Source organism: Astyanax mexicanus, chromosome 7, assembly GCF_023375975.1.
Source record: "Astyanax mexicanus isolate ESR-SI-001 chromosome 7, AstMex3_surface, whole genome shotgun sequence".
In the NCBI taxonomy this organism is placed as follows: domain Eukaryota; kingdom Metazoa; phylum Chordata; class Actinopteri; order Characiformes; family Acestrorhamphidae; genus Astyanax; species Astyanax mexicanus.
The window spans coordinates 18,716,745-18,739,763 of NC_064414.1; the positions used below are offsets into that span (position 1 = coordinate 18,716,745).

General features: G+C 38.3%; 1 protein-coding gene across 2 annotated transcripts; it reads right to left on the reverse strand.

Annotated features, from left to right (window-relative positions):
* Positions 1 to 1,662: 1,662 nt before the first annotated feature.
* lrrc73 (leucine rich repeat containing 73) lies at positions 1,663 to 22,566 on the reverse strand. Of its 2 annotated transcripts, none has more exons than XM_022684986.2 (6): positions 22,265 to 22,566; positions 14,189 to 14,349; positions 13,863 to 13,985; positions 12,111 to 12,211; positions 3,730 to 3,925; positions 1,663 to 3,293 (listed from the first exon to the last, which is right to left on the reverse strand). In XM_022684986.2, exons 2-6 carry the CDS (start codon positions 14,250 to 14,252, stop codon positions 3,223 to 3,225), a joined length of 555 nt encoding a protein of 184 aa, XP_022540707.1. In that variant the 5' UTR covers positions 14,253 to 14,349; positions 22,265 to 22,566; the 3' UTR covers positions 1,663 to 3,222. The 2 variants fall into 2 exon arrangements, with proteins under 2 accessions (XP_022540707.1, XP_007247444.2); XM_007247382.4 differs by lacking the exon at positions 22,265 to 22,566 and adding an exon at positions 19,291 to 19,842.
* Positions 22,567 to 23,019: the final 453 nt, after the last annotated feature.

Genomic DNA, 23,019 nt, shown 5'->3' on the forward strand with positions numbered 1-23,019 from the left:
TTTATCTTGATATATATAAATATATTTTTAACAATTGCTTTTTGGGTGTAACTGGATCATGAGAATACAATTTTGTTCCACCTCATGTACCACATGTGATGTGAATGAGAATAAAGTCTCCTTAAATCTTTGAAAAGATCACACCTGTGAACTTACCTCCTCATGCCTTGCAGTCATTTACTGGTTGACATTATTATGTCATTTACAAGAACTTTTGCTGGGTGATATAATACATTATAATGTGACAAGTTGAGGTTTCTGTGAGCCTGTTTTCACTGCAGCTGCAGCTTTCTGTTCTTGGCCGACAAAAGTAGAACCCACTACAGTTTACTGTATTTGTAGCTCATCCTCCTTAAGATCGAATGTGTTGTTTGATTCTGTTTACCACAATTGTACGGGGTGGTTGAGTTTCAGAAGCCTTTCTGTAAGCCCAAACAATTCTGACCATTTTCTGCTGACATCTCTCATCAGAAAGGCATTCCAATCATCTGGACTGCTTATTACTGGATGTGCTTTTTTATTGCATTATTTTGAGTGAAATCTAGGGCAGTGGTCTTCAAATGTGGAACTTAAATCCAGTTTTCAGTTTTGGAATTTATACACTCCCAATCAGGACTGAAAACTGCATGTAAGGTCTAGATTTGACACTAAAATCACTGAGATTACATTTCCACCTTTCTTTGGTTGATGAGAACATTGCCGGAAGCTGCTAACTGCTATTTGCATAATTTTATGCAAAGCACTATGGCAACATGATTAGATAATTGTCTGTGAACAGGTTTTCTGATATGGAAACATACCTGGTGACTGGAAGTTCTATGAAAGACGATGGATGATAGACTCACTGAGGAGAGCACAGAGATTTTTTGCTAATATTTTCCACGCCTTTGAACTGAAATGGAAAAGGGGGGCGATGGAGTTTGGGGCAGCTTCACTGGCAAGCGTGAACCTGAAGCCCCCCTCCAAGAAGAGAAAAAAAAAGAAAAAATGAATTAGGAAGATGGATAGGAGGAGGGTGCAATTTTGTTCAACCTGCAGGTAGAGAGGAAGTAAGGGTTTATATAGGGCGAGTGGGAAAGGGCGTGGATCAATCCTCTCAAAATTAAATTATATTTATACCTCCACAAATGATTTACATGTTTTGTTAAGTTTTGAATACAGAAATCATTGTATCCTAATTACTTACCAAGAATCTGAGCGTGTTTTTATTATAGTCTTTTTTTAGAAACCCCTCAGAGGCTAGAGTGAACAAGTGAGCAAGTAGGAGACTTGTACAGGAAAGGTGTGAATCAGAAAGTATAATACTACTGCCACCAGTAGAGGGTGTGATTGTCACATAGGCTTGGATGTTTCACCCTGCCTCCTCTGCCACTTACTTCCAGACTCCTACTGTCCTCTACATGGGAGAAAATGGCATTGATGCTGTGTGAATAAAGCTTATGTGCAGCATACACCATTCAATTCCACCATACTTTTCCTTTTGTTCACCCTGGTATTTTAAAGCATCCATGCTACGGATTAGATTTTCAGTCTGTAACTTCAAACAAAACTGTCAACATAAAGAAAAAATACTTTATGCTTTAACCCGCCTGCATTTGTGAACACGGCACACCGCTGTGGAGAACGGACGAGGCAGGTTAGAAATGCATGAAGCACACGAGGTTGGAATAAAAGGGCTTTAATCGGATCACAGTTGTCCTGAAATGGTATAAACAGCATAATCAGCTTTGCACAGGAGCTGTTTTAGCAGCATAACAGCACTGAAACATGACACCATTATCAGGAGAAATTCATCCTTTTTTAAGACGATTTCAAGAACACCAGTATGGTGTCGGTGTGTAGACATATACTTGGCATGATCTGACATCTCAGAGAAAATGGGAACAGCATTTGAGAAGAACTGACCTCATCTGAACTCATCAGCACTGCACTGAAAAAATATCTTGGCAAGTAAATTTAATCTACAGCTTTATTATTTATTAATAATAAAATAATTTAGTAAAATTACATAAAGACATAATGCTTAAAATGAGTCAAATGATTAACATGACAAAAAAATCCAATGAAATGAAACAAGTAACAAATGCTTAGACAAAATGCCAGTCATTTTAAAAAGGCAATAAATGAAAAATTGTACACTGGGGGATTGCCGGTTTGTTTCCTGATGGTGTGTAGCGGATCAGTCATCACTCACCCATTGGCCAGGAGTCTTAGGGTCTTTTCTCACTTCATATTTTTATTCCCCTTTTTTGATGATTTTGTAGGTGTGAAAATCCACAAAAGGAGGAGGTTAAACCAAACTAAGAGGAAAACCATCCAAATATACAAACTCATTAACTGATTCACACAATTGATGGGTAAGGTTGCTCCCACTCCCCCCCTTGTGTTTTTTATCAAATTTTCTCCTCAATTTAGCTTGGTCGATTAACCCATCATATCACTGGGACTCCCTATCACTTGGAGCACAAGCACATGCCTCCTCTGATAAATGGAACGTTACCACCACCACCTCTTTTTACACTGCCAACAATGCAGCACCACGAGGCAGGTAACGCACTCAGAGGAAAGCACAGCATCCCCAACTCTGATAAATCATTTGGGAGATACCTGTGCCACCCAGCATCACAATGGGAATGGGGAAATACCCAAAAAGAGCATGGCCAAAATTAATTACATTTTCATTTGACCATATTAAAGGTCGATTTGCTTGCCAAAATATAATTCTTGTACACTACAGAATGTCAAATGAGCTGAGAGTCTCTCATTGCAATAAGGGCAGACACCTGCCACGTACATTCCTTCAGAAAAATCCATGCGATTAAAAGGCGCTCTCAAATTTTAACCTTTATCTTCAACTTAATCATGTTCAGGATGAAACTGACACAGTTCTGGACATGACAAAGCATTTAAAAAAGATGTTAATAGATTTATTTATACATCAGGCCATCACAACAATCCTACTTGGTTGATCAAATGAAGACTGTGGATACTGTAGTTGCTTAAATAGTTACTTATAAATAGTACTTCTGTACATCTGGAAAATAAATAATTCACTATTGAGTATTATAAGTCACTTGGTGATCGAGGTTTGATTTTGTGCCAGCTTCAAACGGTCTACCGCTAAGTGCTACAGGTCATGCAGAGTGAGTGGTTGCACGCTAACAGGTGGTCTGGCGGTAGCGGTGCGCGGTGCAAACCTAAAACCAAAGGCAGCTCCAGTTATCACATCTCTGTCTCTGCCAAAAAGCTCTCACCCAGTCCTGATGCCATCAGGACCATCTGGGAGTTGGAGTCTGAAAGGGTCAGAGACATGGAGTAAATGTTTAAAGAACGTAGTTCTAAGAAAGAAAGGAAAAGGCTACTCCAGTTCACGATTTCTGCTTCTCTTTCTACAGTTTTTTCATTGTCTTTATCTTTACTATTGTCCTTACTCTCTTTCACCAGATACACTGAGTTTAATGCTATCTTCATTCATAGTATTTTGTACTCAAGCAACTCTCTATCTAATGAAAAGCATACAATCTGTCCTTCTATTGCACAAGAAAAGGCTAAGGATACCCCTGTATTACTTTAAACACCAAAGGTTCCTGATCTTCAGAGTCAACCGGTGACTCCTGGAAAGTCTTTCACACAGAGAAATAGAAAAGAGAGCAAAGGTGAAAGAGCCTAACTGAAACAGTCTGAAGCGAGTGAGGCATAGTGAGATTAAGACTGTGGATCAGCCCTTACTGCTGTGAGGGAGCCAAGCGGGCTTCTCTCGGGGGGCTACAGATCTTCCACGGGCTTCAGCGTCCTTCTCGTCATCATCCTCACCCTCAGAGAGCAGGTCGGATATCTGCTGCTGCAGCTCGGGGCTGATGGCGTTCTCAGCCAGCACCAGCACACGCAAGCATGTGGGGTAATTCTCCACCATGTCCAGGAAGACCTGATGGCACAGTGACAGAACACACACACACACACAAATATGTATAGTGCAGGATAATGAAAAAACAAGAAAGATAATCATATATCAAATAAAAATCATATCATCAAAACATGTGTCTCCAAAACAGCAACTTTACAGGAGAGATAAAACCTTTTTAACTTTCAATGGTTGTCAATGTTTTTTCAGGTCACTTTGGGAAATTGCTATTGGTCCTTTCATCAAGAAAGTGTGACAGTGTTAGGGACAATTAGTACATTCAAATTATGTAGCAAACTAAACATCAACAAAAATTGAGATACTTGTTTTTCATTGGACAGTGACAATATGTAAAATACATATACTAGAATACATATACTCTGATAAATCACATCCACATTCAGACATATCCCACAGGTCAGTTCTTTAGTTTACAATGGACAAGGGACTGTCCCATGACTTTTGGAATGACAGTGTTACAATGGCACATTGTTATATTAACTTAAATTCTGAAAATAAAAGTATTAAATTATGATCATTTCTTTTTGATCTAGTAAATGAGTGTAAATGTGTTCTTTTTAAATACTAATAATTTAAACATGTGTCCTAACAGCTCATAGGAAATTGAATTCATTCTTAGCTTGTCCCAATAGTGTACATAATGAAAAAGTATCTCTCTGAATTCCCCCAAACTGACTTCATGCTAAAGTTAAACATTCTGTTGTAATGCACAAAGACAGTAAGTGAAAGTAAGTGGAACCTGAAGATACTTCTGTTTTATAACTGAACAAAAGCAGTGTATGGTGCTGGACTTCATAAGTGACATTTCTGTGGCAGTGAAATCAGCTTTTAAGGCTATTTTTAGAAGCTGAAAGTGTAAATGGCTCATGGAGGAGCTGTAGAGCTTCAGGATCTGTAAAATCCATTTGTCAGACATACCAAATGTGGACTTTAAAAGCACTACAGAGAATAGTTCCGAGCATACTTGCAGAAAAATATCATTAGGGCTTCTGAAATATACATACCTGATAATACAAGATGGGAAAATATTAATTAAAACAAAACAGTAATTGTAATATTTTATTAATGCATCATATGTACAAAGTCATCTTCAATAGGTCAGGTTTGGCTGCCTAGCTCCCCTAAAAATGTAAATAAATGATGCCTATAAAGCAGGGGAGCAGATTTCAGGGAGTTGTTTCTTTGTTTGTAATGTAATTAGTGTGCTAGACAATGCCAAAACACTTCCATAGGAAAGCATTGAAATTTGGCACAATCGCAGAACTAATAACACAGTTTTATGCTCATGTCTTTTATGGTACTCTTCAAACATTTTCTACCCACTGCAAATAATGGCAGAATGTCTATTGCTCTCCAGTAGTTCTCCAGTACTGCAAAAAAGATGACTGGTTCAACAGCTCTGGAGAGCTACTGGAGAGCAATGGACATTCTACCAATCACTGCTATATTCATCATTCAGGTACTATAGCATCCAACTAGCAACATCATAGCAACCACCTAGCAACCACTTAGGATAATCACAGCAGATCTGTTCCAGCTCAGCATCCATCCCACAGCTATAAATCAAACAATGCTTGCTTTTTTCACTTTAAATAATTCAACAGTCAGTGTCCTCACCTGAATAAAGCCATTACTGGGGCAAGTTAGGAAGTATGTTCTGGGTTTGGAAATGTATTTGTAGCAATGAGAATCAACACAGTTTATTTAACAAGAATGGTGGGGGTCAATTTAAGGCCTGGAAGGAATTAAATCTGGGATTGCTAGAAAGCCCAAGCAAAACCCATGTTTGAAGGCAAAAGGTCTTTAGAAAGATTTAGCTCTAGAGTGATGGTGCACTATTCTATTGTGCAGCGATACCTGCATGAGTACTTTATGTCATTTACAAAAGGACATATCAGAAGAAAACATTTCATGCTTGCTCGCCACAAAATTCAAATTCAGTTTTACTTTACATTTTCCGAAATGAGCATCTTAATAAACCCAATATATTATAGAAACAAGTATTGTACACATATATAAGTTATACGTTTAAGCAAAAGGTTTTTGCCACATTGTGAAAAACTAAAACTTAAAAAAATATTCTATTACAGGAAAAAGTTCACTATGAAATATTTTGGTTTTTTTTTAAATGTGCTAAAAGGCAGATGTAATACAAGACATAAAAATGGCAAACCTCTTCTAGTATAACAGCTTTATGGAAAGCAAGGATCAGAATTCTACTGAAATGTCAGTGTGCACATGCTTCCAGCTGGTTTCAAACTTTAGCTTGCAGGAATTTCTGTGCGATTACAAAGCTGAAGGGCTTTGGCAGGAGCAGTACCTGGCCTGCCTCAGCAGGGCATGAACACACCGCTATTTATCTTTTCCTCGCTCACTCTGCAAAGTGAGAAAAAGAGACAGGAAGAGCCAGGCTGTCACTGCTGATGTGCTGTACTTTGATCATACACTCCCAGTCACTGTGGGTTGCCCTTGGTTGCGAGGTGTTCACCTGTGAGCTCCTGCGTTCATTTGCACATGCTTGAAAGGCTCAGAAGAATGACTTTTAATTAGAGGAGTTAAGAGGAGAGCACAGATGAGCAGCACACATATAGGTCTGTTTGATGCTGGATAAGGTGTGTAACATCGCCCTCTACTGAAGCATTGTATACAACACCATTTCTCCAAATATGTCAGAGTGGCTGTGCGCTCATTAAATCCTCCTCAATTTTAGGGATAATTTGAGCCCTTCCAACAAATAAACATGTATGAATGTGTATTCCCTTTTGGGTGCAATCTGTTATTCTATATTTGGACATAATAAAAAAACAAAAAAAAAGTGGCAGTCAAAATAATTGCTAAAATGTGTTGGTAATACAGACCAGTGCAAATAACAAAAGCAAACAAAAACTGAAAACTATTAAAATTCTATAAGTCTATAAGCTAGACTAATGATCCAAATACATCATAAGTATATTAAATCTATATCTGTATAATTCTTTTTCAGTGAGTGTATATTTTTTTCTCCTGAGTTTCATTTACATGTAATTGAATTAATGGACATATATGAGCCTCAGCTCTCCCACACAAAAGTACATAAATAACATAATAAAACTATTATTCCTCTGTTATTGTTTGCAGTAGGATCTTCTTTTAGTCCAAATACAGCTATGTTATTGAGAAAACAATCAATTTCTTCGCTTTTTCTGTGGTGTACGGTCTAATCCAGTTCATGGAATTTACACTGTTCATAACCATAAACTAAACTAGACTTGTTTCTTTGTAACAATGAGTAAAGATGTTCTTCAAATATATGAGCGATTCTCAATTATGAATTCTAGTTCTTGCTTAATAACTACAGTGTTTTTGTAAACAAATAGCACCATTTAAAGTGATTCACAAGCTATTGTTTCCTTTTTATTTAATTTTTTTATTTAATTTTATTTTTTCACAAATAGTAAGCAGCCCTACATGCAGCTTTTGTATTAAACACGGTACAAACTTAACCTCCTTGTATTTTAGTTTAGGAAAAGTGTAAGAAATTAAAACCACTGCCATATAAAAGAGTTCTTTACAGGTTTCTAACAGAAGCAAATGTCTATCTACTGAGACTCCATTATCCCATTTTGAAAATTGCATTAAAACACTAATTAGATTAATCAATTGAATTTGATTAACCTTCCAGCTCTAATACAATTACAGCAGAAAGTTTATGCACAATTACAATGAATGTGAATTTAATAGCAATATTGGGCTCTCATTAACTTTTTACAACTGACAAAATAAAAATTCACACTCATATTTATATAAAATTCAAGTCCAATTTATATCTACACCTTCAAGCTAAGTATGCAGTTAACCATGTGAACAATAATAAGCCTTCTGGAAGAAAATTTTACTGTTAGGTAGTGCTGGACAATATGGCCAAAATTTATATCACAATATATTCCTTAATTTCGGTCGATACGATATAATTTCGATATCAATATAAATACTTTAAAGGCCTCAGAAAAGCTGCTAAGAATCCCTGAAATGGAAATATGTACACTACTGTCTGAAATTTTAATTTAAGTCTTTAAAGCCTCCTCTCACAAAAACTTTAGAAATACTTTAGAAATAAAAAATGGTCAGAATAAATCAATGCTCACTTTTATTTGCATGTAGCAAAATAAAAACATGACATCCCTGTCAAACATAAACCTATAACCTATATACATATTACCAATATAAATAACTTTATATTACAACAGATGTAGAGCTTCTTATTTTTTTGTAAACATATTTAACAGATCACAACAAAAGTGCTTCAAGCAGAATAAGGAATACAAAAAGCCTTCATATATATATAAAGGGAACATGATATCCCCGTTATATAAGCAAACCTATAGGCTTTATCAACTATAAATAACTATATTAGATACAACATAAACTACAAAAGTGTTTCAGCCAGAATAAGGAAGATATTGTGTGTAGTGAAACTGCTTGAGGTGGAGGAACAGATGTATGTTTATTTATTTATATATACATACCTAAAAACATTACCGTTGCTAGTCGGCTCCACTCTCCGGCACAATTTGGAGCAAGCTGAAGTCTGAAGTTTATCAGACCTTTGAAAGCCGAACCACTGAATTAGACCCGAATCCCTCAACTATTTATTCTGTTTAATCACTTGTGGAAGCGTCAGGTGCACTCATAAGCTAACTTCAGCCTCGTCTCATTCCGCTAGGGTTAGGGTCGGTTTTGCTTCATCGCGGGTGGGTTTTAGGTGCGGAGCGGAGAGGAGCGGAGCGCAGCTGAGATCCGCTCGGTTAGGGTTGGTTTCGCTTTATTGCGGGAGATTTTAGGAGCGGAGCGGAGCTGAGATCCGCTCGGTTAGGGTCGGTTTCGCTTCATCGCGGGAGATTTTAGGTGCAGAGAGGAGCGGAGCTGAGATCCGCTCGGTAAGGGTTGGTTTCGCTTTATCGCGGGAGATTTTAGGAGCGGAGCGGAGCTGAGATCCGCTCGGTAAGGGTTGGTTTCGCTTTATCGCGGGAGATTTTAGGAGCGGAGCGGAGCTGAGATCCGCTCGGTAAGGGTCGGTTTCGCTTCATCGCGAGAGATTTGCCGACCCAGGTTTAGCCTAGGCTAGCCTATCTGGCTACGTGCCTGTATGATTGCGTCATCACGCACTGACGTAGCCCGGCTACGGAGCAGGCCCCCAGCTTTTCCCTTCCAAAACGTGCCACCGGAAGTGTGCTGCTGAGGGATGAGAGGACCATTTGAGCGAAGCTATCCACTCACTTCCATTAATTTCGGGGTGTCTTTGAACTAATAATAAATGTATTTCCAAGCCGTTTTCGATTATGACACGGACCATGTTCTTTTTTACAAAGAACAGATTTTCTGCCATTTGATCCATAAGATTAATAATCTGTTCATAGCTTTAGAAAATAACATTTTTATAGAACTATGAACGATGACGTAAAAAAACGCGACCCAAAATACCGTGCTGTAATGTAATGAATGTAATGAAGTTGCTCCTCTTAATTTAAAAGTACAGAGCTGATTGAATTAGAACAGGGTCAAAGTAACCTTTTATTATGCAAATATAATACTACTACTAACAGTGATAATACATTGTAGATAGTAAGATAGCAGTAAATAGAAGTAAGACAGACTATGAGAATTATAATGTATAGATATAACTATAATTTATATTACACATTTATTATTATCATTACAGAGTTTCTAAATGCTCGTTATATAGACAAACTATGAATATTCTGCAGTGAATCCGTGGACTAATATTGGGTATCAGTAATTCTAGTCTATATCTGCTGTTCATTCAATAAAAGCCCCATTCTGGGACGGAATGGAGCTTTTCTCACTGTGGAGTGAATAGTTCTGTGCAGCTCCTATTAACAGTACGGTTGTTTGCATGACACGCGAAAGATTTGTGTCATGCTGGCGCCTGCGCAATCTCTCACTTTCCCGGTTAACGCCCCACGAGAAGCCGACCAGGAAGTGACACGATTGGCCTCACCTGGCTCCGTTGAAATCAGCGGGATGGCTTGGTCCAGTTAATATATACTGTCAATGCTACGGAGGCTGATTGTATTGAGCGCTGCAGTGAACTGACGCTGCTAAAAAAATGCCTGTCTGTAAATAATACATATCGATATGCCACAAAAATGATATCACGGTTATTGAAACATTTCTTATCGCGATAAATACCGATATCGAAATATTGTCCAGGCCTACTGTTAGGCTGAGACATTTATTACGTTTTTTCCCACAATGGACAGAGGTATGTTTGGCAAAGTGAAGGTGAGGCATTTAACCCCAACAACATTGTACCCTCATGCTGTCAGGCTGTTTTGCTGCCAGTGGAACTAGTACATAGCAAAAGGATTATGAAAGCATTATAAAAGCCTGGCTGTGAATTGTTCAGGATAACCTTAAAGCATCAGAGAGATTATTAAAACTAGCAAAAGTGTTTTTTCAATAGGACAATGATCAAAATAGATTCCTGATCTCAATTCTATCATAATTCTATCACCTCTGCTAATGTGCTAAAGATGGTTTTGCCTTAAAATTCACAATTTTACACACTGTTCAATGTGCAATTGTTTAAACGTAAAAAGCTTTAGCAGTTCATGCTGATAAGAATGTGGCTGTTTTGACTGATTAATTTAGCAGTGATGTTTCAGTGGTACTGAGAGAAAGTGTCATCATGTATCAGATGCATCTTAGACCTTCTCCTGAAGTCGTTTTGGGTGTAAGCACCTACATTTGTATGTGGATTGGCCTTGTCCAGATGCAATCCTGATACTTAAAATGCAAGAAGTGACCAGAAGCATGTGACTAGCGTCTGGATTGTATCCTGAGAACATTTTAGCCAAAGGTATTTACACATGGTACATTTAAACACCTCTTGTTAATGACACTAAAATCCAATTGAATGAAGAATGGGAGGAAACAGGGTCTTTAAAAGTTCAATATGGTCATAACATGAACATTTACTATAAATATATACCCTTACAGCTCACTAACCCTCATAGCTTATATAGAGTTTGACAGTTTAGCTGGTCTATAAACATGATCTTACTTATTAAGCTAGACAACCAGATGACCAGGTGGTTGACCAGAATGACCAAGATGAACAAGCTAACTGACCAGCATGACCAAGCTTGTTGACCAACATGACCAGGGGCCCTAAACTCTGCATAAGGTACGCCGCGATGCTTGTTGCCATCTTTCAACCCGTAAACAGTCTATTTTCACACTATATTAACACTGTGCGCCCTCAGCACGCATACGCCCTCGCTCGTTAAAAACACACGGACAATGCTGCACCACGCAAACCCAGCTTTTACCTCAATAATAAACAGAATAAAGAATAAAATAACATTGATGTTCTCTTAAATGAGCTGCTGGTGTTTCTTCACAGCGTAAACACACAGGTCAGTATCCTCTGCTGAAACGCTAAAAAGCCCCCACTCTGTAAGATACCAATGTGCCAGAGTGCACCTGCCTCTTAAAGGGAATGATTAGTTTATTGGTTAATTTCACGTTAATTAATGTTAATTAACACCCATAATTAATTAAGAGAATAAGTTCATGCCTTGCATATTTCGAGCCGCGTAAGGCATATTTTTTTTGCCTTCATGATACCAAAGACACACAGACACGTCCGTAAAACCAGCTGCAGGATCCAACTGACCAATGTACTATAGAAAGCTTAAATGGATATTTTATTTATCCCGAAGGAAATTTAGGTCATACCTGATTGTCATACCTGGTCTATGCTGGTGCATGCTGGTCAACCAGCATGACCAAGTATGACCAAAATCACACATGCTGTGCTCATTGAAATCATCAACGAGCTAGCTTACCAGCACAGGTTCTGTTTTTATCTGGATGACCAGTTTTTTAACCCCAAAGCTGGTCTTAAGCTATATATTTTAGTGAGGTATAAACTTTTGAACCCAACTATACTTTGTGATTATAAAAGTTGGCAGCACAATACTTCTGTAACATGGTGATACAATACCATGAGCTCACCAGTTACATAAAGGTTTGAGTTTATAAAAACTCCAGAACCAAAACTGACATGAAATATTAATGCATCATTAAATATGTAAAATATTTGAAAAGCATCATATCTTATGCAAAATGCATTCCCTCTATGACCTAAATGTGTATTCATGTGGCTTCCAAATGTAATGTTTACCTGTGCTGATTGATTTGTGAGCCCTGTCCCCTCCAAGTCTAGAACTTCAAGAGTCCGGCTGGAAGCTACAGCAACAGCCAACATTCCTGCAATCTGGTCCCCTACAAGCAGAGAGGAACAGACGAAAAAAAAAAAGAAAAGAAAAGACAGAGAGGTCATTTTATGGTACCCTTGGAGTCCTGAAACTGCCACTACTGCATTCCTCCAGCTTGGACACTAGGGTGGCAATTTCATTCACTGGAGAGCAATGGTCAGCAAAAATCTAAAACAAAAGATGTAGCTTCAACACTTTCTCTCAGACATCTCTGGGGAAACCAGGCCTACTTGCTTATGTCAGTAATTATCGAACTGAATAGATTCGGTATCAAAAGCAGGCTGCACAATTAGCCTTATATCCTGTAAGCACTTTCCTGAACAAATCAATGAGGGAAAAAAGCTCACTGGCAAGTGAGACATACCTATTTAGTAGCAGTCTTTAAAGTCACAGAGCTACTTCCAAAGCTAAATGAGCCATAAAAAGTGCTATGTGACAACATTTTGTATCATTCATTTCCCATATGTATTAGATCATTTTTGCTATGAACAAAGATAACGGGTAAATAATAATAAAGTAATTTATATTATTCAACATTGATAAAGGTTATGATACCACTGTGTAAAGTTAATGTACTGTAGCAGTGTAGAAGTGTGTCAGAATCAATGTATACTGGTAAAGAATATATTTAACCAAGCAGCAGCAACTGTACATCAATACAATATAGACTGGGGGATTACACGCATCATTATACTTTATGGTTTAGATTAAACTCAACACTAATGTAAATGAGTACTATAATAACATGACTAAGACTAAGACTAAACAACTATATTGTCGGTGTCCAAAGAAGAAAATGTATCTCCATTTTTGTTGATGTTTAGTTTACTACATCCTTTGAACTAGGGATTGACGATGATATTGGAATTATATTGGTATCAGCCGATAATTGAAATATGGCCAATATTTCAAATCGATACTTGCTGACATATGTTTTGTATTCCAGAAAAGGATGAATAGTGCTGGTTGCACTACTACAATTTACAGACACTGGCCATGCTATTATAAAATGATATACGGGATATCTAGTGTCTCTGTAAATTATAAATTTGTATATCGGCAGATATATACATGTGTAATATCGGATATCAGCATCATCCCAGAATTTCCACGTCTTTGCATCCCTACGTTTTGAACACAGCACATCTTCGTATGATTTCTTCGTATGAGAATATCCAGTGGACCAATAAAGATGCATCACAATGATTTCTATGACTATAAATTCTTTATACACTGATTTCCTTTAAAAATTAAGAAGGCTTTTTCCTTCCCCTGTAAAGCTACTATGTTGGAGATGTTTGATGACAATACTAGTTGGTAAAGGTTATGGTGATGATATTCGTCATACTTGTGTTGGACACCCAGATTGAATGTGGTCTAAACAGTGATGGGTAAGGTTTTGCTCAGGGTTTTGCTAAACCCAAGTACCGATTCAACAACCCTGTTATCAATAAGCCAGTGCTCTAAATGGAGAGACACCACTAGTCCATTAATTAGTACCACCTTTAGTGTTTTTTTCCCTTAAAAGACACAAAAAGTATTTTAAGGAAACATCACTGTTCCAGTGACAGATTGGCTAGAGATAAAGGCAGTATATCAGGTCCAGTGTAAAGTATATGCTGACATGACCTCTACCCAGTGTGATGAAAGGTGCTTACCTAAGGGATTGTAGTCCAGATTGAGGACACGTAGCTGGGAGCTATGGGCTACAGCAATGGCCAGTCGAGCCCAGCCCTTGGTGGTAATTGCAGGGTTTGCACTTAGTGTCAACTCCCTAAGACCTGTAGAGCAACATAAGTAAACACAACCAAAAAAGAAGCTGTCTTCTTACGAAGATTCACAATGTTAAGGAACGGATGCTTTACATTTCACTGCAGTAACCCTTCAGATCTAGATCTAACATTACTCCCTGTGTCTACAGTTCATTAATGTTTTAGTATCTGCTTCCTTGAGAATGTCATTAGAAGTACTAGTGAACTTTTACCAGATTTGGCTCCATCAGGAGGCAACATGCCACAGATCAGCTGAACTGCTTCATCTCCGAGCATACAGTCCCCCAGATCCAAGGACACCAGTGAGGGGTGAGTCGACAGCGCTGTGTTCAGGGTGACCAACCCTGCATCTAAAAGAGGGCTTCCATGCAGACTGTGAGAGGGAGAAGAGCACAGACACAGCTCGAGGGCATGTTTTAATCAGGCATACAGTAACAAAACAGACTCTGATACAGCCCTTTACTTTTAACTGGTGTTCTGAACTACTGAAAGATTGCTACAGAGGATGCAATTTTAGGATTTATATTAGAATACAAATAGAACAAAGAAAATTGTGCATTACACAATGTAAAAAATGCTTTGTGGAAGTTCAAAGGTATCTGGGACTAAAATACTATATTGGTCCTGCCAGCTGGAACTATGCCTGACTATAGGGTTTAGAGAGGAGAATCCTGTTACCAAAGAACACTGCTATTAAGTGCAAATAAAGGAGTGCTGGACACAGGATAATCCAGGACTTTATGCACCTGTGTTGGCACTCATTTCTAAAGTGAAGGATAGAGATAAGAATACCATACTCCTAGAATATCTCCTTTATTACCTGACCTGATGCTGTACTGCAGTTTATAATTTCTTCAGTGAAGTCTTCTAATGATCAATGTCAAAGCATATCAAATATAACATTTGTAGCATGGGGATTGCTGGCGATCCCATTTTTTTGATGGTGCTGAATGTATCAGTACTGAATAGCAATAATTTTATAAAGTACCATGGCATAGCATAACAGCACAAGCTTTGTACACATGAATGGGGATTGCAGGATTACAAATAGCTTTGTTTTCTTATACTAAAAAGTGTAGCTAACTACAAACAAATTTCAGCCCCCTCCACAATTATTTTAATCCTGGCTATTTGCTTGACTAAAGCAGAAGTAGATCAAGCTACCAAATCAACACAGGATGTTTGCTTAACGCACTTTGCACTGATAACAATTAAAAAGGTTAGTAAACATAACACATGCATAGGTCATTTGTAACATTTACACCAAGTAATTAGGTAAGCAACTGAATGGGGAATTTTAAGTAAATTCCATATGTAACTGAATTTTCATCAGTAAAACTTACTTCACTAAAGCCATTAAATATTACTAATCATTGTGCCACTGTACTAAAGTGAAATATCATAAGTGAAATGCACTAAAATGCTTACTGATTCTGGATAGAGTTCACCCCATATTTTGAGTAAACATTGTCTACTTTCAACAGCTAAGACACTAAAAAAAAAAAGGTAAACATTTTTTGCATGATGGGTGCAAATAATCACTCACCATCACTGATTGCGATCAGTGGGAAGTCTTTCCCACCAGGGCAACCTTCACTTGAAAATCAATTATACTTTATATAATGCTTGCCTGCCTGGATACAGTCTTGTAAGGGATAAGAGTAAGTCTTTAAAGCAAAGTATGACTTTTGGTTGCTTTAATTTCTATTCGTACAAGGATGCCACAGGGATTTGTATTTGGTAAGAAATAAAAGCAAAGGCTGGACTCACTGAACAAAAATCAGCAACACAGAGCGACTAATAAGAAATATCAGATGGCAGGTGAAAGGCCTACTGACAATCATGTTCCTCATTCCTCTTTTAAGTATTCATTGAATACCCAAAGGGAAGGTAGTTTTAGTTGACCAGACTACACAATGACTGGGGTGGGGGATGTATTATCCAAATAAACTATGCCAGAAACCAATAAAATGCACTTTTTGTGTGATAGACTAAAACATGTTACTTAAACTTTACCTTATTTTTTGTGTTAACTGTTCAAATTAGATGATACTCAAAAAACAATGTAAACTTTAAGTAAATTCTAAAGTTTTTTATTGTGGTGTTGGGTCAGTGCAATGTGCCTAGTAAGGCATCATTCTACATGGCATTCTTGTACACCTTTGATTTGTGGAGTCCCATCTGGTTCTACTGTTGGGCATATTGTTGTTATTACAGTAAAGAAATGTGAAAATTACAGGCGGAAAAAAACTTAATTCCTTTCTCAGTGCATCCAGCTAATTTTCTGAGGTACCACTATGGGATGCTCTGGATGTAGCACAAGTTTGGGAACTACTGTCTTAGAACAACATAGGAGTGTCTGGTAGATGCTAAAAAAAATTATGTATTTTTACAACAGGAAAGCTGTCCATAAGCTGTAAATACCAAATTAAATTAACAACAACAAATATATTAGACAATCCATGATAATCCAGTATCCATGACTCAAATGTTACACACACTGTAAGCATGGATAAGGAAACAGATTACCTTATATTTGTAAGCAATGTTTACTGACAGCTTAAAGCTGATGTCCGTAAGTTTTGGGATTTTTGGGATTTAGGGCACTCTCTGGTGAGAATGGGTAATTGCACTGAGCATGCGGAAGAATCATTTTAAACTGGGCGGGAGTGATGTGGTCTCCTTTTAGAGCGAATTAATCCGATTCCAGGTTATGTTCAGTCAGAGAGAGAGAGAGAGAGCGCTCAGTTAGAAACTTCATTTTAACTACACAGTTTCCCCTTCTGAAGTCTCCATTGTTCCACCAGCCACTCGCGTTCAGTAAAACTGAGCCAGATCCTCTTTCAGAGGCTGTACATGTGCATGCAAGTACGTAAAGACGCATGATGTGGCCAAAAGAACTCCCGCGAAAAGCGACCCAACACCCCAGTTTTAAAAATGAATGTATTAGGCTTAGCAGGGATGGTCATTCCAGCACACTGATACCATTAAACACAATATGTTGTCCCTTCTCCACTCAGAATTCAGAAATGCTTCTATTTTCAGTTTAGAAACAAAATAATACATACTGCCACTTTAAGCTTATTTAACTTCAAATTTAAGTTATAGTGACTAAATTGTAATTTAATTTAATTGATGAGTTTTTTTCATATATCACTTGCTTTGCACAATAATTCTACTTCAGGTCAGGTTAATAAAAAATATATGTATTTAGTGTTCTTTTAGATTTAATTTAACTAAAATATAGCTTTAAAAAGACATTAGATGCAGGAAGAATATAGAGTTAACAGTGTACAGCACACAGCTTGCAACACTGACACATACCTGTCAAGTCTCCCGTTTTGGCCGGGAAACTACCGTATTTTACTCCTCTTTCCCGCTGTCCTCCCGTATTAGTATTTTCCCGTAAATTTCCCGTATTATATTAAAATAAAAAAATATATATTATTGAGGAGACAGGGAGCTGACTGCTCTGTGTCTCTTAACCAATCGTGCAGCCGGTTCAAGGAGAAAGTCCCGCCTTTCAGGAGAAACAGCCAATCAGCTTGCAAAGGAGGGTCAGTGTGGGGAAGCCACAGGCAGCTAGTCGGAGCAGCTGATGTTAAAACATATCTGGATATACAGCGATTTTTCTAAAAGAAAGGGAACGGTAGGCTAATCATGTAAACTGTGATGAGATTTTTCTGATAGCTGCTTAAAAATACTCGTCTCTGAAATAAAACACACAGATTAAACCTTTTAAAATAAAAAAAAATACAGCTTGAACTACAAATGTTAAAAATTAACTAAACTGATCAGGGGTGGAGTGATCAAAAGATTCAGTTTGCAGAATGTGTGCACCCTTTGTTCAATTTTAAATCCATTAAATAAATAAAAAATGTATTATAAAAAAGAGTGCATTTATGCCAAAAAGACATGAAATCTTAACTTTTAAAAAAATATTTGGAAAAGTGTTTTTAATTTGGCTGTATTAAAAGAATGACATATGTAGGAATGTCCGAAACATTTCAGATTCTGATAATCTAATTGTGTGTAAGTGGTTCACATGTCGTTATTTTAGATTTTTTTTGTAAACCTGTCTTAAAATGTAAGGGATACTGAACCTACGTTGGGCTGGTGGGACAACTTTAAGCGGACAGAGGAAAATATCCCTTATTTTTTAATCTAAAATTTGACAGGTATGCTGACAACAGATACGTTGATTAGAATATACCAGAGACTGTAAAAAAAGATGGACGCCGTATCTCCGTTCCCATTCATTCAATGAAAATGAAGCCAAAATCTTCCGCCATGTTGGCGATCCTGCCACCTGATTCTGCGCAGTAGAGTCCAGAGGAGGGAGAAAGACTGTGGAGAGCAGCCTACTCATTTGAATAACCCCGCCCCTGAGTGCTGCCTCGCGGTCACAGACTGCAGAGCGGGGTGGAGCGGAGCTGATGGTCTGTTATTGGTCCCGCCCATAAGCAGCTCTTTTACAATAACCACACCTTTTTTTAATAGAGCTGAATAACGTTTTAAACACCGAATTCTGTGGGGATATAAAAATATGACAATATAAGCAGAGGTTACACTAGCTGTTGCATTTAAATATTGGAGGTAGATTTACAGTATATTAGAAAAAAACGTGATTGAAAGTTGTCTGTTTTGCCATTGAAACCTATGGGGATGGGTGGAGTTACACAGCTTTCTGCAACCGAACAGCAGTTGGCGCCCGACCTGTGGTGGCTTCACTTTTGAGAGACGACCCTCTGTCCAGCTATATACAGTCTATGGAATATACTTTCTACAAGTACTGGTAGGAATGACTACACACTGAAGATGGGTGCCTGAATCCAATGGAAAATAATCTGCCAATGGCAATACAGTAAACTCAATTATTACAGGTTGACTCCGCTCATCTTTCTTAAAGTAGTTGAGTAATATTTGGAAATATCACACATTTCACATAAAACAGACTTATTATATTTGAGTTAAACAAATTGTCAGATATTGTAAAATGTAGACACATTTTGGCCAGAAGAAATTAATGTAGCTAATTAGTTAGCTAGCTGAGTAAATATAAGTTAAGCTAACATTTTACAATCCACCACTCACCATAATGACCGTGTGCTGTAGCGGCTAACAACAAAGACAAACACCGGCTTATGTTACAGGTTAGCTAGCTAGCTTCATAATTACCTCGAAAAATTAATTAATATTATAGAACCAGAACTCATTAAAACTTCCTGTTTTACTTCACCGTTCATTATATGGGTAAGTTCACCTCTGTGTCCTGAATTAGTGCTGAATTAGAGGCCGTGTCTTTAACACTCACAACAGGGTCTGAATGGATCTGTTGGCCTCCAGCGCGTCCGCGAGCTGCTTGGCGCGGCTGCTGCTGGACACCACGCCGAGGTTCAGGTTGAGCTGCGCCAGGGAGCGCGACTCGGACACGCCGCGGCACACCCGGCCGAAGTCCCGGTCCGAGAGCTGGCAGCCCCGCACGGACAGCAGCCGCACACTGTTCTCCTTCAGACTCTCACAGATATCCCGGATCTCCGCCCCAGACAGCGCCTCGCCCGTGATCTGGATCGAGCCCGGCAGCATGTCGGCGAAGGCTCGGTGCGAGTCACGCGCGAGGCGGCGGCGGCGGCAGCGGCGTAGTCATCGGTCCGGTTCACTGTGACCTAAACCTCAACGGAACCTAAACTTGGGGTTTATAAAGAAAACAAATCGACAAAACTGCCAAAATGCAGAGCCCTTCACGACAGGGAGCTCGAGCGCACATCGGCTAATATAACGGTGAATAACGGCGAGCCGCGCGCCCAGCCTGATTTGAAATATAACGAACAGAGAAACCGTTGGTGCACGCTGACAGTAGTGATAGTAGATTCGATTCACTTTAGTAGAACCGATTCTTTCGAGCTGCCCCTTTAAATGAACCGATCGCTCAGTAGAGTGATTCATTGAATTATACATTTATATTAAACACTGTTCAACTCCTCTATATACAGCAAGTGCATCTCTGGGCCTTTCACAATAATTACATTATCGAGAATTAAGCTATATGGGTATGACCTCGATTATTTTGCTCACCTGAATATTGACCATTATTTATTTTCTTAGCCAGCAGTGTTCATTCGTATGAGTTTCTTTAAAACACACACTACCAGTCAAAAGTTTTTTATATTTTAAATCTTATTAAGTTGTCCAGTAGCATTGCAGTATGACTTTATTACTGTACTGTCAGACCTCTAAGTCCAGTGCTAAGCTGAGCTAAAGAAGTTACCATGTGGGTCAGCCAGGCTGACTCTTACTGTACAAATTTTCTCCAGTTTCCAAGATATAAATAATTTAACTATATAATTTATTTACCTATATAATGTATTTAACTATATAATGTATTTAACTATATAATTGTTTTATTAAGTTAATTCATTTTGTTATTCACTAGGCCTAAAGAGCTTAAATGGCAAAGATAAAGGATAAAGAAGTGCTCAGTTGATCTGGTATAATGCTGCTTTAGTCCGGTGGAGAAGTGGGCGAGGAAAAATTATAGGATTTCGAATATGGATACATGCAAACATGACGTCTCTGATTGGCTAACAGCACTGCGAGGCACTGAGATGGACAACAGTTAGAAACATTTTTAAAGAAAGACATTTTTACACTAATAACAGTTTTTGCAATGTCATGACCTAGTCTTAGAGTCTCTGTAAAATGCTAAATTCACTGAAGATCCTATGTAAAGTTACACAGAGGTGGGTAGTCCGGGTCCAGAAAGTAAACATTCACCCTGGGTGGTTTACTAATATAAACAGAACTGTTTTAAACATGCACACCTACCTATCTCAATTGTACGTCGCTGGTGGTGTTTCATAGACAAATTCTATCCCTTACTGGGCAAAGCATATATCACTGATGTGTTATTTGCTCAAATAACACAGGAATGAACTGCCATGTTGTTCCTAACGCTCCTATCTGAACAGATGTGCCTTGCTTGAGTCTGTGGGATGCGAGCCAAGGTGGGCAAGGCCATGAATAACTAATACTAACAGTTACAACTCAGAATGACCTATTGTATTTCACAAAAAACAAGAAAAAGTGGATTTTAGCAGAAGGACACCTTTAAAATAACAGTGTACTGGTAGAGACCCATGTTCACCCTCCACACAAACACCAGGAGGGTGAATAACACTCCACGAGTCAGGTTCTACACTAGACAAAAGAAATAAACACATACCAAAACAACACAACACCCACATTATTGTTGAAAGTACAATGGTTACTGTGACAGGCCTGTGTGTTGGTCTTCTTAGACCTCTACCAACACAATCAGATTTGTACACATAACATAAACACATATTATACCATGGTTAGTTCCGACCCTGCTATGTGATTGGCTGAGGTTTGTGCTATAATGTGTAATATTGCTTAATTACACTGTAAACCCAGAAGTTGTTTGAACTCAAATAAATTAAGTCTGTTTTATATAAAATTGGAGATTTCTAAACATTACTCAACTATTTTGAGTTAGATGAACATTTGTGGGCACATATACATTCAAACTGAGATCTTTGAGTTGAACCAACTTATAATAACTGAGTTTAGTCCTTTGCCATTGGCAGCCTCTTATCCATTGGCTTTTGTCACATCTATTTGCATACTGGGTGTGTCCCCCAGTTTCTGACACTCACCATTAGTGTGCAGTGATTTCTCCCAGGCTAGGTTAGGTAAACTTGTAGATCACCTATTATGATTAAATGCTTGCTCTTTGTGTTGTAGGCTGTAAGAACAAGCATCATTTACTGAGCTGCAGTAACTCTGTGTTCTCACTGTGCTCTCAGTATTTTTAATTCTTTGCTGTTTTCTTTCATGAGTATTTAAAAAAAATAGTTTAATAAAACTAGAAATAAGACTAAATACAAGTTTAGGAAAATATTAATTTTAAATATATTTGTATATGTATTTGTTAAGTTCACTGTACTTAAAAATTATATAACATGAACTTAAAATTTATTAGGTAATCTGTTACAACTAAAGTTTTGAGTTTAGTCAACTTATCAGGTTTTACAGTGTAGAAAAGGGAAGGTAAAGAGTATAATTAGAAAAACAAAATGAAATCTGTGTCTTTTAAAATGTGAAAATACATTTTAGGTTGTGAATTTGCTAAATGGTTAAATTCATAATCTTTATAGTCTAATTATCTAAACATTACACTAATCACTATTCCACTTAGTCATTAGTAAGCATTGCAAGGATGCTTGCTGGTTCAAAGGAGTCGGTTCATGTACCGAGTCAAGCCTCACCAGAGCGTGTTCTCAAAGTTGCGCTGACATCATTGCTCGCCTCTCCTCCTCTCTGGAGCTGTTCAACAGAGGCTGGCGGCTCGGGTTTAGTACAGGCAGTGCTGGGGCTGGTATAGGCGGGTTAGTACGGACTGAAACCCGCGGACAGGTTCAGTATTTCTGATTCTGTCCGCCTGTCAGTGTCGGAGGCGGCTCGTCACGCTCGGTTTAGAGACTCGGTGTGTGCAGACCTGAGATAGCGCTGTTCGCTGGTGTGGTTTTAATAAGGACACATTAATTCACCACTATCGAGGAGAATCGCTGTGTGGTGTTTAGCAGCGTCTCCGCCCTGCAGATAATCCGCTCAGGAGCTGACTGAGGGTTTATGCTAAGGGCTAGCCTGTACTGCAGCTGTCCCCTCAGCACGGAGAAGCCAGTGTACAGATACCATACACAGCCCTCTGTTACTGAACACACTGGCTGATTAGTCTGCTCTAATAGGATCAACTCATACTGCCACTGGCTCACTCATGGCTTAAAGTGTGTCCCCAAAATTACTCAATAAAATGAGGTGATACTGGTCCCACAATAAGAGCCATCTAATTGTTTAAATAGAATTCAAGCAGTTTGTGCTTACAATTTTTTAGTTTGAGCAAACGATTTCGCATTTTGTGCTCACGATTTCTTTAATTTACGTGAACGATTTCACAATTCGTGCTGACAATTTCACAGTTCATTCTCACGATTTCTTTAATTTGAGCAAACGATTTCGCAGT